This window comes from Vidua macroura, chromosome Z, assembly GCF_024509145.1.
Source record: "Vidua macroura isolate BioBank_ID:100142 chromosome Z, ASM2450914v1, whole genome shotgun sequence".
Classification (NCBI taxonomy): domain Eukaryota; kingdom Metazoa; phylum Chordata; class Aves; order Passeriformes; family Viduidae; genus Vidua; species Vidua macroura.
In genome coordinates this window covers 27,241,123-27,255,286 of record NC_071611.1, presented here as the reverse complement: position 1 = coordinate 27,255,286, position 14,164 = coordinate 27,241,123, and the positions used below count along the sequence as shown (strand labels likewise).

Sequence of the window (14,164 nt, the reverse complement as noted above, 5' to 3'; positions counted from 1 at the left end):
GAATTATTTTCCTTCCACATCTGCTGAAGGAAGGACAAAAAGAAATGTTATTTTCTTTCTCCAGTGTGACATTTGGCATTTGACTGATGCATTTCCTATAAGCAATTGTATTGATAGTTTCAACTGTCTGTTTGTCCCACTGTGACATAAAAGTAATTTTAGATGTTAGAGATACATTATTGGGATTATAGGAAATGTCTTGTCTAACTGTACTGCATACACTAGAAATCCTGCAGGTTTTTCTTAGATGGGTGACTTCCATTTTCTGTTGGGAGTTGCAGGTTGAATGTTAGCATGGTTGTAGAATGTATAGCTAAAACATTTTTTGCCCTGCAAATCTGTATGAAATCACAAGTCATGAAATTACTGGAACTGTTAATACTAGTAACTAGTACATATCTCTTCTAATTACTGTTAGAATGGCATAAAGAAAAGCAACTTGTAGCATCCAGTTTGTACGTATTAATAGGGTTTCTGAGATTTGTTATTGATGTTATAAGGATGGAAAAGTTAACGGTAAAAGCTTAAACTTTGGCTAGTTCTGAGAAGCAGAAAGGTAGGTCTGTCTGGATAATTAGCTGTAGGGATTAGTTTGTTTTTAACCCTAATAGTGTTGTTAGTAACCCTAATAACAGAATGATTTGGGTTAGAAGAGACCTTTAAATTTCATGTAGTCCAACCTCCCTGCCACGGGCAGGGACACGTTACACAGACCAAGTGGCTCAGAATTCCATCTAACCTGACCTTGAATGTTTTTGGGGAAGGGGCACCACCAAAATGGCATCCTGTCCAAAAACAGCTGGTGCAGTTTTTCTCCTTTTAGAAAAAGTGGTTATACAAACAATAGACTGTGGATAAATTAGTCTTCACTTGAGTGTTTTAGTTGCTGCGACAGTGGGTTAATGTAAGTGAAAGAAAATTTGATGCAACATTAATGGTTTCAAATGTATTTCAGAATTCACTTTTTGAATGTTCTCTGGTAATATATTCCATGCTGAGATGATTTTTTGAGGTTCTGTCATAATGCAGCCAAATTCTCAATTATGGAAGAAGTCTTTAATTTATTTCTACAGTTTACTGTCTGCTGCGTTGTTAATTTTTTGCATGCATCATTATTTGACAAACTGGAACAGCATATGACTGAGTATATTTTAAGTTTTTGAGAAGTTGTCAGGCTTCAGGGTCTTCAGAGATTGTCCCACGTAGTAAATTCCACATCGCTTCAAAATAGTTAGAAGAAACTAAAAAAATTGAAACTGCTGGTACCCTGTGTAGTCTTCTTTGTTGATAAAGGCATTCCTGATCAGATTTTCTGTGATTTTCAGTCTTTACTTTAAGAATTTAATTTACTTTTTATAATTATTTGGATATGATTTAGACTGTTTCAAAATTCTTGTGTTCATTTATCATTGTCTTGTATGGACTTCCTCTTTGATAATTCTAGTAGGAGTTACATTTTAAAATTTTCTTACTGCACATTCAGAATGCTAGTTTTATCTCCCCTTCTAGTATTTTGCTGGAGTTTGTTACGGTTTTGAACATAAGTGTTTTTCTTTTATTTCTGCTCACTTTTGATATCCTTTGTGTGCACAAAGTAAGCCTCACCGAGTATGACTATGCCAGTGCTTATTCTGATACAAATGCCTTTTGATTTTGTTTGTATTTTTTTTCCAGTATCTAGACTTTTGTAAAATAACCATACTAGTCTACAATTGTTTAGAATTGTAATTAATAAATTGTTTACAATTTTGATTTATTTTCTTTAAAGTTGCTCCCACAGATAGCATGAAAGTAGTTCCTGTGGTGACATCTCATCTGCTGTAGTTGATATTACCATAGTCAGTTTTACATTGTCAGCAAGTGGTTTTAATAATGACTTCATGTGCACTCATTTTTTTGGGTTCAGTTTTATTTTTCTTAACTGTTCAGTGTATCACAAAATACTGAATGATGAAAGTTGCCATTCCAATGTTCCCCACTATAAATATTCCAGATTTTAATTTTCGAGTCTCAAGAATTGGCTTCCTATTTTAATATCTGGCAAAATACAGCGTAAATTAAATTGATCTGTAAGATTGTGCAAGACCTTGAGATGTTAACCTTGTTTCAAGAAGTTAGTCTAGAAAAATGACAGATGTCATATCAAATAAAAGATGACACAAAAAGCTACAAGCAAAAATCTAATCATTTCAGAGGCATATGACGTAATTATATGCTCAGAGCTCTTGGAAAGCCTTTCTCCATAAAGAAGTTTGCTTTCTCAAAAAAACCCAAAATAGCAAGAAAACCTACAACTTCCCAAAATTTAGACATGTCTGCCCCATACTGTTCTACTGAACCTTGAGCATGCTTAATTGATGAATGAAGGGTCCATATGTCTGATTAACTCAGACAGAAATGCAGGAATAACTCGGTTTAACAAATGGTAGTTAGGCTTCTTCATCTTTCCTTACATGAGTTTACTCTTGCATGGAAGCTTATCTCTGCTCATGTGGGGTCTTCTCAGCTTCAAAAAATTGTACATTTCATACAAGTTGATCAGGCTGTGAATGTTACTTGTTGCAGTGGTTAAACACTCAGTGCATGACTTTGGCATGAATCTTTAAACAGCTTGCTATTTAGAGGCTTCATTTGAATGTACTAGAGATTAGGTTACAGACCTGAGAGAAACTGTTTAGATGCAGAAACATTCTTTGCATTTAGAAAAAATGCAAAGGAGATGTTTAGATATTTCTCTAGCGTATGAATGAGCTGTTACTTTTAATTCAAGCATTTTTATTCTCATGGCAGACTGCAAATTACTTTTGAATATGCATAATTTTAATGAAAATCAGATTTTTTTTTTACACTGTTCCTCAGTTTTATAGGAAAAATCTGAATTGCAGCTTCACTAAAAAGCAGTTTCATACAATATATACTAGATTGGTATTTTTACATTTAGAATGTTTGTGTCCTCTTTTTGCTGGTTGTAACATGATTCAGGAAGCTGAACTTAATATTACTTAGTAGGACAGTTTACCTATTTCTTACCAAGTTAATATAATTCAGTTCTGCAAAGTGTATTTGGAAGGCTGTTACATCTTTTACAATCAATTATTTATGGCTTTTTCTTTTGCATAAATGCTTTTAAAATTAATAATTTGTTTTGTCTAAAACAGAAATTGTAGTTGCTGAAAGTGTTGTTGTCATTAAGAAACTACTGCAAACCCAGCCAGCACACCATGGTGAAATTATTAAGCATATGGCCAAGCTCTTGGATAACATTATGGTGAGTATTTGTTCACACACTCTTATTTGCCTTGTCAATTGATAGTGAGATTTCTATCTCCTTCGAATTTGTGCTGTAAATGGAAGTACGTATATTAGAGAAATGCAAAATATTTTTTTTCTTTATGACATGAAATATATTTTTCATTATCTTAATGGAAAGGAAGTAGAAGCTATCAGATGGCTCCAATTTGTGCCTTAGTTCTGGGAAGCTATTTCTGAAGAGATCCCTGGAAATGCTGATTATTGCTAGTACTGTTACTCCAGGATGAACAGCAGGTTTAGAATGTGGGGTGGGTAAATTGAAATGAAAATAATCAGTTAACTTAAGGATTATTAACCAGTTGTCTTAGTGATCTGGAGTGGAGTTTAAAGGTTTTATTTTAAACCTTTTTCCCCAAATTATGTGACCTTTTCATAGTATCAGACATGCTCCTGGAAGTGTGTTGCAGTGTCTTGAAGTTGCATTTTTATCTTCTGAGTATTGGAGATTCTGTGGTGTTTAACATTAAAATTTGAATTATTCCCTATGAATCTGTCTTTAGACTTAATTGACCTTTAGGTATGCAAATACTTAGTTCCCAAATTCTCCTCACAGGCCCAGTAATTGATAAAACATTTAGTGATCTATCCTAAATTAGAGTATAGGTATGACATCCAGCAGCTATCTATTATATCCTAAACCGAAGATGTCAGATTTTGATCTATCAACAATTATTTTTCTGTTGAGAACTGTTTAATTTCATAAAATTACATATTTAACTGTTGATTTTCACAAAACTACATATTTTTTTTATAATGGACCAATTTCTAAATTAGTGAACCTTCATTTCTCCATAGTTGAATATAGCAAAGTTTGGAGTATTAAAAGAAAAAGAAAGATGGTATTCTTGGTTCATGCTTACTGAAAAATTATATAAATCTTTGGCTGCTAAGAGCTGATCATCAGTTTGTAACTGATATAAAGAAAATAAATTCTACTGAATTGATCATATCAAAATAAGATACTGTTGCTAATTACGTATCAAAATAAGTAATACCTAATGTATAATAATTGCCTATATTTTCAGAAAATTTGTGCAATATTTTGATGGAATATTACAATCTCAAAAACAATGTTCTGCCACTTTACGAAATGAGTTTGGCATCTTATTTCCATATACTGTACAAGATAAAAAAGTTACTTTTCTAAATATTCTGTTTAAAACTTAGAAGAGTTTTGTAGCTATTTTATATAATTAATACTTTCAAGTAAATAAGTTTTCTGGGAAAGAAAATCCTTTTTTAAGTCAAATAATGGGGATGGGGAGAAGACATGCTGTACTCAAACTACTTTTAACGTTCTCAGGTTTTCCAATATGAGGTAATACAGAATATCAGAAAATGTTAAGTGGTAGGAGAACAGTCTGTGGGATAGAGCAGTCATTGGAAAAAAGTAAAAATCAAAGTCCGATTCTGAATCCTGGCTTTTATTCAAGAACAAAGAAGTGGTGGTCAAGAATTACAGTCATGGCAGCTGTAGGTTCTCCAAGGTGATTGTTCTACATCTTTCCATGACATTTTAAATGATAACTTCAACATACATACCTTGGTATGCTCAAGACTTTGAATTAAAGAATACATTTTGAAGAAGTTCATATTTATAATTTGAATGCTGTATCATTTTTCTGACTGCCCCTGCTGTGTCTGAAAATGAATGTATTCCTTCACAGAATGATTTGGGTTGGGAGGGAGCTGTAAAGATAATCTAGTCCAAACCCTCAGCTCCTTACTTCTGTAAAAGATAAGTGTATACATTTCAGAATGAGTATTTAATTACTGGGGATGTTAGTTTGAGATGTCAATACTTAATATAGTATTACTGGAGTTCCTGACATCTGCACTTGTACTTTAAGCACTGATCTTACTATGGTAAAAGTGGTTGTGACTTGACATAACACAATTGCCCTGGGTTTTGTCTGGATTTTGTCAAGGATTCCTGACCTTTATTACACTGACAAACAATATACATTTGCACAGGGCTTTTTGGCATTTTGGTTATTTTTGTTTTTTTTTCTCGGCCTCTCTTCTGTTGTTGTAAAGTATTAGGATTGAAACATAGAGGACCTACCCTATAGCTCTATATAGGAGTGTACCCCTCTTTTTAGAGGACTCTTGCATTTGGATGTAGGAAAAGCAGCCAAATGTGGGCTTGAATGGACTGGAAAGTGAAGGATGAGAGAATGTGAACAAAGAAATTCTTTGTTTCTTTTTAATGTTTAAATTAATTTAGTACTATGTATTACACAGATGAAAGCATGAAGAGGAAGTTCTTAACAGAATTAAATACTATTAAATCAAAAAGCCCTTAAGGAAAAATGGAGCTTTTTGATTGTTCTGTCATGATTTAGTTTAAGTCAATGGTAAACAGCCACTAAAATAAGCAAAATTGGTGTAAACTCAGTGGAATAGATTTTTAAGTTTGTGCCTGATTTTTTTCTCATTGATATTGTTATGAATTTCACTTGTGCAAGCCTGAGATTGTGATTGGCAATGCTGAGGTGTCTGAAAATCTTTCACAGCAATGTTTTTTTTCAGGTCATTTAGTTTACTGAAATTTACTTGTTTTTGTTCTCATCTCCTTCATCCACGGAAGCCATTTAGAAAGGGGTGGGATACAGAATATTTAGAAGATAACAATTTTGCCTTGTAAAATAAATAAAAACTAAATAAGAAGTTAAATATTAAGACCATATATAAAAAAAATAGTAAGACCAACTATAAGAAGTATTAGGAAGTTCACTTAAAAAATACTGAACTCTTGTAGATCACTGACTCTAAATCATGATAAAGACTAGGTCTGTTTCAGTTTGTCCTTTGATTATTTCTTTCATATCTGAAAATAGTGGTTATTTTTGTCCCTTTACTTTTATGTGTTTTCATTTGTACCTTAAACTTTTATCCCAGGTGTGCCCAGGCAAAAATCTAAGATCTATTTTGTGTGTGATATTTGCTGCATACTTAGACCTGTGCATAGTACAGCATGATCTAGCTGTGTTCCAACTCCTTTCCTCACACCCTTCAAAAGCTGTAATGGAGAAGTACATGGTGTCCAGAAGACATTAAACAAGAGAATAATTAAATCTCTTTAAAGTTCCATTTTTAAAAATCATAAAAACATTTCCATTTGGCTGTCAATGTGTTAATAACGTCATGCTTTGCAATTTATTGACTTGCTAAACTGTGAGCCATACGTTAGAGTAGTCCTCATTTGTGTTAGGTATGCACTCTGAGGTAGGCTTAACTGGTTTTGTGTGTACAGCTTTTAGAGTGACAGAAGTTAAAAAAATATACTTATGGGAAGGAGCCATTTAAAGAAGGGTAAATTCAAAACCCATTTTAGGAGTTTCATCTCCAGCAGCAACAAAATCTGATGCTTTAGGGAAAGGGTTTTAAAGATAAGAGAAGTTCATACCTCCAGTATATCTTCTCATCCAGTTACTAGAAGCTTCTGCTTACTATCCACATCATCATGCTTAATAATCTAAAAATTTCAATTTCTCCTCCTATTCCATGTTTCTGGTCAACTGTGCCCTCTTCTCTTTGCCTTTTACTGATGTGTGGGTTTTAAAGTAGGGTGACCAAAAGTGTACCCAGTAGTCAGATATGCTGGAGAATTCTTACGCAATGATGTAGTGATACTGCTTGTTTTGTACTGCTTTTTATCTCACTTTCCTGGTTTTGCCTGCCTTTTGACTTCTGCAGAACACCGATTTAACAACTCTACGACTCTCTGAAAACGGTCATGATTCCAAGATGTATTTTTCCTTAGAAATACCTTGGGAGTCCATCAGTATGTGTAGAATATATTTTTGCGTCCTCTTCTTGATGTTCCAAGACCAGTAGTCTCCAAATTTGTTTCTGCCTTTCATTTTTTTAAAAAAAAGTATTTATTATGGAACATTGTATCCTGTAAGGACTGCTGTCTGGGTGATGGGAATCTTGACTTCTAGAGTGACTTTTCTCTTACAATACTACTAAGACAGGTTTTTTTCTTTTGGTAGCTGGTGAATTCTTACAATCTTGTTTTTCATTACAGACTTATTCCTAGTTCCTTCTAGAATATGAGCAAGAATATGAAACAAGACTGAAGGGTTTTCTGATCTAGAGATGAGGAGGAATATTCTTGATTGGATAAGGCATTCCAAATGTAGAGCAAAATTAAGATAGTGATGTGTAATTTTTAAGAGCTTAATATGCAAGGAAAATCAAGTCACTTATGGACACAATTAGGTGTTATTATTTACCCATTTGGATTGGGATTCTTATTACAAGAGTAGTGGACTCAAAAGTTTTTAATGTTGCTCTGTCCATTCATTCACAGATAACAAACTTGACTTCCTAGTCTTACATAAATACTGCTCATAGTTCTGTTTCTAATATGGCTTTACAGAACAGGCAGCTTGCTTTCTTTAATTTAGTTCTCCTTTCTTGCAGCATTGGGAAGGTATCACAAACTATAACATCCATATCTTTGTATGTATTTCAATTCTGCAAGCTTCAGATTCTAGCCACATTCTTTTACCTTCTTACTTTAATAAGTGATTTTTAAACTTTTGTATTAGCAATGATTTAACATACAATTATCATAATTTGACAATTTTTTTTACTGACTCTGATATCTATGTGGTTTCTTAGAATTTGAGAGGAATATGTGGCCTCTGGGACATTGTGTCCAGAGACACTGAACTTGAAGTAAATATTCTGCTTGAATAAAACACAATTTAAAAAAAAATTGTATAAGAGGTGCAGTCACCAGTAAAAATTCTGGTTTAAAGGAATTTTATATGTAGAGGTTCAAAAAAACAAAGGGGTCTTGAAGGTCTACTATTTGAAAACAATAAACGAATACTTCTCTTTTGCTCCTATTCTTTCCTATGTATCTTTTCTTCTTGCTGTCAGTCTGACATTTCAAATCAACTTTATCCCTCTTTCCATTTCTGATTCCAAGTAAAAGTTTTAAAAAATGTTAGCTATGCAGATTTTCTCCTGGATGGAGAAAATTCCACCTCATTTGTAATTTGAGTATCTCTCATTTTGTGACAATGTGAATAACCAGAACTGGTGATTTTAAGTTGTACTTTACACTTTTGTTTTGTGTGAATATATTGAGAGTTGAACTACTTTTCAACAGTTTTTCAATTGTGCTGCTTAAAGCAATCTGTAAAGTCTTTATGGTATCTTTCTCTAATTGTTGTAAGTAACCAGAGTCTTGGTTTGAGGGGAGTGTGTGTCTGGTTTTTTGTTTTTCTTTTGTAACTATTTATTTATTTTCCTTGAGACACATAATGGATTGAAATGGCAATAGAAACTGCCTCCTGGTACTAAAGGCTTAAAAAGTGCACTTAACCACTTGCTCGGGCCATATGGAATAAAACATCTAGCAAAGTAATTTACAATCCTGTTTGCCTTTGACGATAATGCAGAGTAGGGCTGAATAATGAAAGTATTATTTCCTGCATTTTTGTCAATTCAAGGTCCCTACTTAAGCTATACTGGAAAAGGCAGTGAACGTCTAGAAGGGGCTTCATTTCTTGTTTGCTGTTTTGAGTGCTCTGGAAACAACAGCTGTAGGAACATGCACTTGATATTACATGGTTGAGAACTGGAAGACTAAAACAGAGAAAAAGAAGTCTGAAAATATTGTGTGATTTTGACCTCAAATGAATCCAGTGACACAGAAACATTGGGTTCATCAGTTCAACATAGACTTTTCATTAAAATGGCTTCTGCTCAGGGTTTGATTCAAAAAATCTCTTAATTGGTATTGATTCTTGTGGCACAAAATTGTGTTTAATATATGTGCATATTTACATAGTAAGCTAACCCTCTGGTTGAAAGGCAGATCCTCACAAGTAATTTTTGTCTTTGATTGTCACTGTTTTTCAAATGAGGCTTTGTTTAGTCTAATTATATAGCATTGTAAAACTAGTTTATTACTCTAATAATTTTATTTTACAAACTAGGAAAAAGACTTGAAGAGTAAAACACTGTGCTTAAATGCACACTATTTAAATATATTTAAATACATTTCATTGTGGTTTTAAAGTGTACTTGTGGGCTTGACTAGGAAAAGTGCAAGAATGATACTTGCATGTCATTAATGTTATTACTGAAATTGGTCTGCTCTCTGAGCTATGTTTGCTTTCTAAAAAGACAAAAATATGCAAAATAATGTTTCTGATAGGCTGCTGCCCAAACTATGGTACTTGGTGATCTCTTGTAGAATTTTAGCATTTTAGCAAGTCTGTAATAAAATATTTTAGAAAAATAAATCTAGCATAACTGAAATTTGAAGTTGTCTATATATTCTTATTTAGAGGTATCTATCTGTACAGTAGGCAACTTGAACTGCTCCAATACTGGAAAATCTAATGTACCACTCAATTACTATTCTTTAGACCAATTTAAAATAATAGATTGGGTGTGAGGTCTTAATGCAGTGTAACCTTTGGAACATTAGAAATAACCTCTTTCCCTTTTGAAATCAGTGCTCAGTAATGGCATCAGTCTTACCATTTTGCAGATGAACATACCCTGACTGAGTTTAAAGTTTTTATACATAGTGGTTCTTCAGTAGCTTGTTTCTCTTATACTGTGAATTCTGAGGCTATTTAATTTTTTGTCCATTCAAATTAAAGAATTCATCTGTATCTTGATCTGTATTTACATATAGCTATATATGTTAAATCTGTGTTATACCACTCTCAACATATTATGTTACCTCTATCTTAAATTTCTTCCCCATAATCAGAATCGGCCTTTAGCCCTTACAGGACATTTTGTTGTTGTTATTGGACTCTATATTCTGTTTATCCATTATGTGCTTTTTCTTTCAGTGGAGGCAGTATTCTGTTTTCCCCATGACATGCCTGTTTATATTTTCATTGGCATATATATTTGCAACCATGTCAAGTACAGAGGCAAATATTGTCAAGTTGACTTTATTCAGAGTTGTTTCCAAACCTTTTGGAGCACATTTAATCATTAGAAATTCTTATGAACATTTTTGTGAAATTCTTTAGTAGGCTTGGTAGGCCATTTTACCCTTTTAGAATATACTTTCATAAGTAGTACTTTCAAATGTTATGAGATTACTAAGTAATATACTTAATATTAGGTTCCCATTGTAATTCTGAGAAATAGATATTCATATATTAATAAGAAACATGCTTAGAAAGCAATTAAAGCATATATAAAAGTTACTAAGAATTAATACTTTGAGAACCACAATGCTGCATTTCTAAAGCATGTATATCCTGTGAATCTTACCCAAGGCAAAACTCACCCTGCCATTAGTGTAAGCTTATTAATAAAGATCACTGTGTAGTATAAGGACTGATGAAAAATGTTAATATGAGTTTTTCTGATCCTTTCAGAAAAAGCAATAAAATTAGGTGAAATTGCTGTGGAAACTTTCTTTTTTCTGAATGACAGTCAGTTTTTGATAGACTAGAACAGTTATTCTTTTCCCCTGACATTTCAACATTTCTTGAACAAGAGTCTGTAGAGAATGTTAGATCACCACAGTCTGTAGACACTATACAAGACATGCTTCAGAACTTTCTCATTGCACTCTTTCTTCCTTCTGCTCAAGGAAGGAGAAAAATGTTTTTAAGGGATGTATGTAACGAAGATGCAATTTTTAACTTGACCACTAGGTACTGTAGGCTAGCTCACCTTTTACAAGAGTATGTATGTATTACTTCATTTAAATTTTAACTGCTTCTGTCTAAACTGTGTGGAGCATGAGCTTCTGTTCCCTTCTGTGTTTTTCCATTTCACTTTCCCTCTGTTTTTGGCATTACTGTGCTTCTGAACTCAGCATCATAAACTGGGAGTTCATCTAAAAGCTGCTACTGCCAGTTATTTCAGTGATACTGTTAAGCAGCTCCAAAATAGTAAGTCCTGTGTGAACTTTTTGGTCAAAGTGTTTCAGTTAAGATGGTAGATCTCATTCAGAAATTGTGAATTGCAATTTTGAACTTCTGTCTCACCAATATTCTGATTTCAACTGGTCTTAGACGTTTGCAAAAATACAAATCTTATTGTCATAAAATTCTGAATAAAAATTAAGGAAAGCTAGAAAAAAAGAAATCCATATGCTTCTAAACTAGATAGGCAGGATTTGAGAAGGCTGTATTATTGGAAACCATTTCTGTATGAATATAGTAAAAAAAAGCTCTGTTTGTTTACACATGGTGTTTACCACAACCTGGTGGCAGGAATTCACAACCACATCTTGAAGGCTTGGACTGTGTTCCCAGATCTCATCAGCTTGTACTGTGAACATCATGTCACTTCTGTGTGCCTCTGTATCATAAGGCATGAGTTTTGGGTCAGAATCAGTACCTTATATTTGTATGAATATTCAGTCTTCCACAGTGACTGTATTTAATTTGACACTGCATAACTTGTATGGCAATTATCTTTAAATAGTATTTTGTTTAACTTGTTGAACAAAGACACATATAAGTATGCAAGTAGTCTTTGTGACTCTGTTAACTTAGCTTGCTGTTTTCTCAGGTTCCAGTAGCCAGAGCCAGCATCCTTTGGCTCATTGGCGAGTACTGTGAACGGGTTCCAAAGATCGCACCTGATGTTCTGAGGAAGACAGCCAAGAGTTTCACGAATGAAGATGACCTTGTAAAATTGCAGATCTTAAATTTGGGTGCAAAACTCTACTTAACAAATTCAAAGCAGGTAAGCCTAAATTCAGTATTGTATGCATTTAGAGTCATGGCAGGCTTTGTACAGTCTGTATAGATCAGTAATGATTTCTATTATATAAGTAACCAAACTTAGTCCATATTATTCTATGAAGAAAAGCTGAACATACGTGTTCAAGAAATATAACAGACTAAATCTAACCATGAGTCTTTCAGTGTATGCTGGATCATAAATGTGAATGTAGTGATGAGATAAACTCTTTTTTGTATGTGTCTTTAGGAAATTGTGAAATTTTTACTTCACATAAACAGAGAAGATCTGTAAATTGTGTTAGTAATACCAGATAGAAGATTTTGCTGATGTGATTTAATGTTTTCCCAAACCAAAATCAGAACTTCCAATAAAATGCTGTCATTTTGAACAAGAAGCTGCTCACTTTTTTTGTTCAGGATATCTAAAAGGAGATACCAGTAATAGGCCTTGTTTTGTCTTTCCGACAGTGCTTGTTTTAAAGATAGTAACTGGTTTCTCTTTTTTTTTGTTTGTTTTTTTGTTTTGTTTTGGTTTGGTTTGGGTGTGTTGTTTTTTTTTTTTTGTTGTTTTTGGTTTTTTTTTGTTTTGTTTTGGTTTTTTTTTTGTTTTTGTTTTTGTTTTTTTTTTTTTTTTTTGTTTTGGTTTTGTTTTTTTTTGGTGGTTTTTTTTTGTTGTGTTTTTTTTTTGGTTTTTTTGTTTTATTTAGTTGGTTGGTTGGTTTGATTCAGTTTTTCCTATTTCCTTTTACCTTGGGGTGAGTTTTAATATCTCTAGTAGTAAAAATAATCTAAAAATGTCAGATAACACAAAGATGTGAACCTAGATCTCCAAGCAGCTGGAAACAATGGCTCTGAAAGGTGCCAGGTGCCTCACTCTTCTAAGTGACAGCACTGTGAATCCCATCACTGACTATGAAATGTAGCATGTTTACACTATTTTTTCACTGGAAACCCAGTTATTGCTGTAAAAGATTGTAAAATAAAAGATTTTTTCTAAATGTAGAAGAAATACATTGTCTGATATATATACTTTCCTGGGTTGCTAGACCTCTTTGTTTTAAAACAGTTTGCACTGCAGAGGATCTTGCACCTCTGCAACTGTGATGTCTTCTTGTTCCTTGATAGTTATATGCAATGTGGTCTACACATGTGGTCTGTCTTAGGCTTTATTTTGTAGGGCATGTGGGAGATGAACTGCCTTGCCATCTGCATTCAGATAGTAGTGAATGCTTTGCTTATACAGTCTGAAGTGGGGCAGTAATAAAAGGTGACTTCTCTCTAGTATTGCTCATCTTAAAGAAAATGCTGACTGAGATAAGGAAAAAATGGGTTGACTAAATTGTCTTCTTTCAGCCCATAATATTTATTAGTTTTCCATATAGTTTTTGTAATTATGCACATAAATTCTTCCACACCGTATTTGGTCAACAGTCCAAAGGACTCATACGACGAGATGATGATTCTGTGATGCATTTTTTCCTATTTCATATCTTAATACATTTTAAATCATCATTGTAAGTGCTGCATAGCACTTTATTCAAACATGGTAATGATGATGTGCAGAAGGAACTGTCTCTGAGATGCCTACTAAATTATGACTTTCATCAAAGGGCATTTTCCTCTTGTAGTTTTAGGTTGTGGAAAAATAAGTTATTATCTCAAGTGGTCAAGGTATTCACATAAAATTTCTAACCATGTAAGTTTGGTGACTTGGCTTGATTCAAAGTTCCTTTCAGACTAGAGTACCATGGGTTTCCCATTAGAGGCTGGCAACACTCTTCCTATACCTACATGATTATTTCCAGGAGTAACTCTTCTCTACTCATTAGTAAAATTACTTCCAGGAATTACTTCCCTTCCTAAAAAGTCCAGCCATTTTTCAGTTTCATTTTTTAAATTTTATGTCAAATCTTGTAGACTTGATTGCCCAGTCTGTCCACCTCTCCTCAGTCCCATGTTTTCTGTCTCCATATCATATCCTATGACATAGTAATTTTATGAATAATTCATCAGTTTCATCCAAAGTTAATGGAGTTGTGAAAACCTCAAAAGTAAAATCTCACTTTGTTGAAAAGTGGTGGTAGAATGGCAAAGAGACACTCAATGCTGACCGAGTAGAAGAAAAGAGCTCTTTCATACCAGGTGAGGGAAAGGCA

General features: G+C 33.4%; 1 protein-coding gene across 4 annotated transcripts in view; it reads left to right on the top strand.

Annotated features, from left to right (window-relative positions):
* Positions 1-14,164, top strand: part of AP3B1 (adaptor related protein complex 3 subunit beta 1) — a 153,988-nt gene that overhangs the window by 67,585 nt on the left and 72,239 nt on the right. For 3 of the 4 annotated variants that reach the window (XM_054002571.1, XM_054002573.1, XM_054002574.1), the window contains exons 14-16: positions 3,159-3,268; positions 11,833-12,009; positions 12,716-12,763. In XM_054002571.1, coding sequence (XP_053858546.1) covers positions 3,159-3,268; positions 11,833-12,009; positions 12,716-12,763 — 335 coding nt within the window. The remainder of the gene's footprint in view (positions 1-3,158; positions 3,269-11,832; positions 12,010-12,715; positions 12,764-14,164) is intronic. The other variant, XM_054002572.1, reaches the window with a different exon arrangement.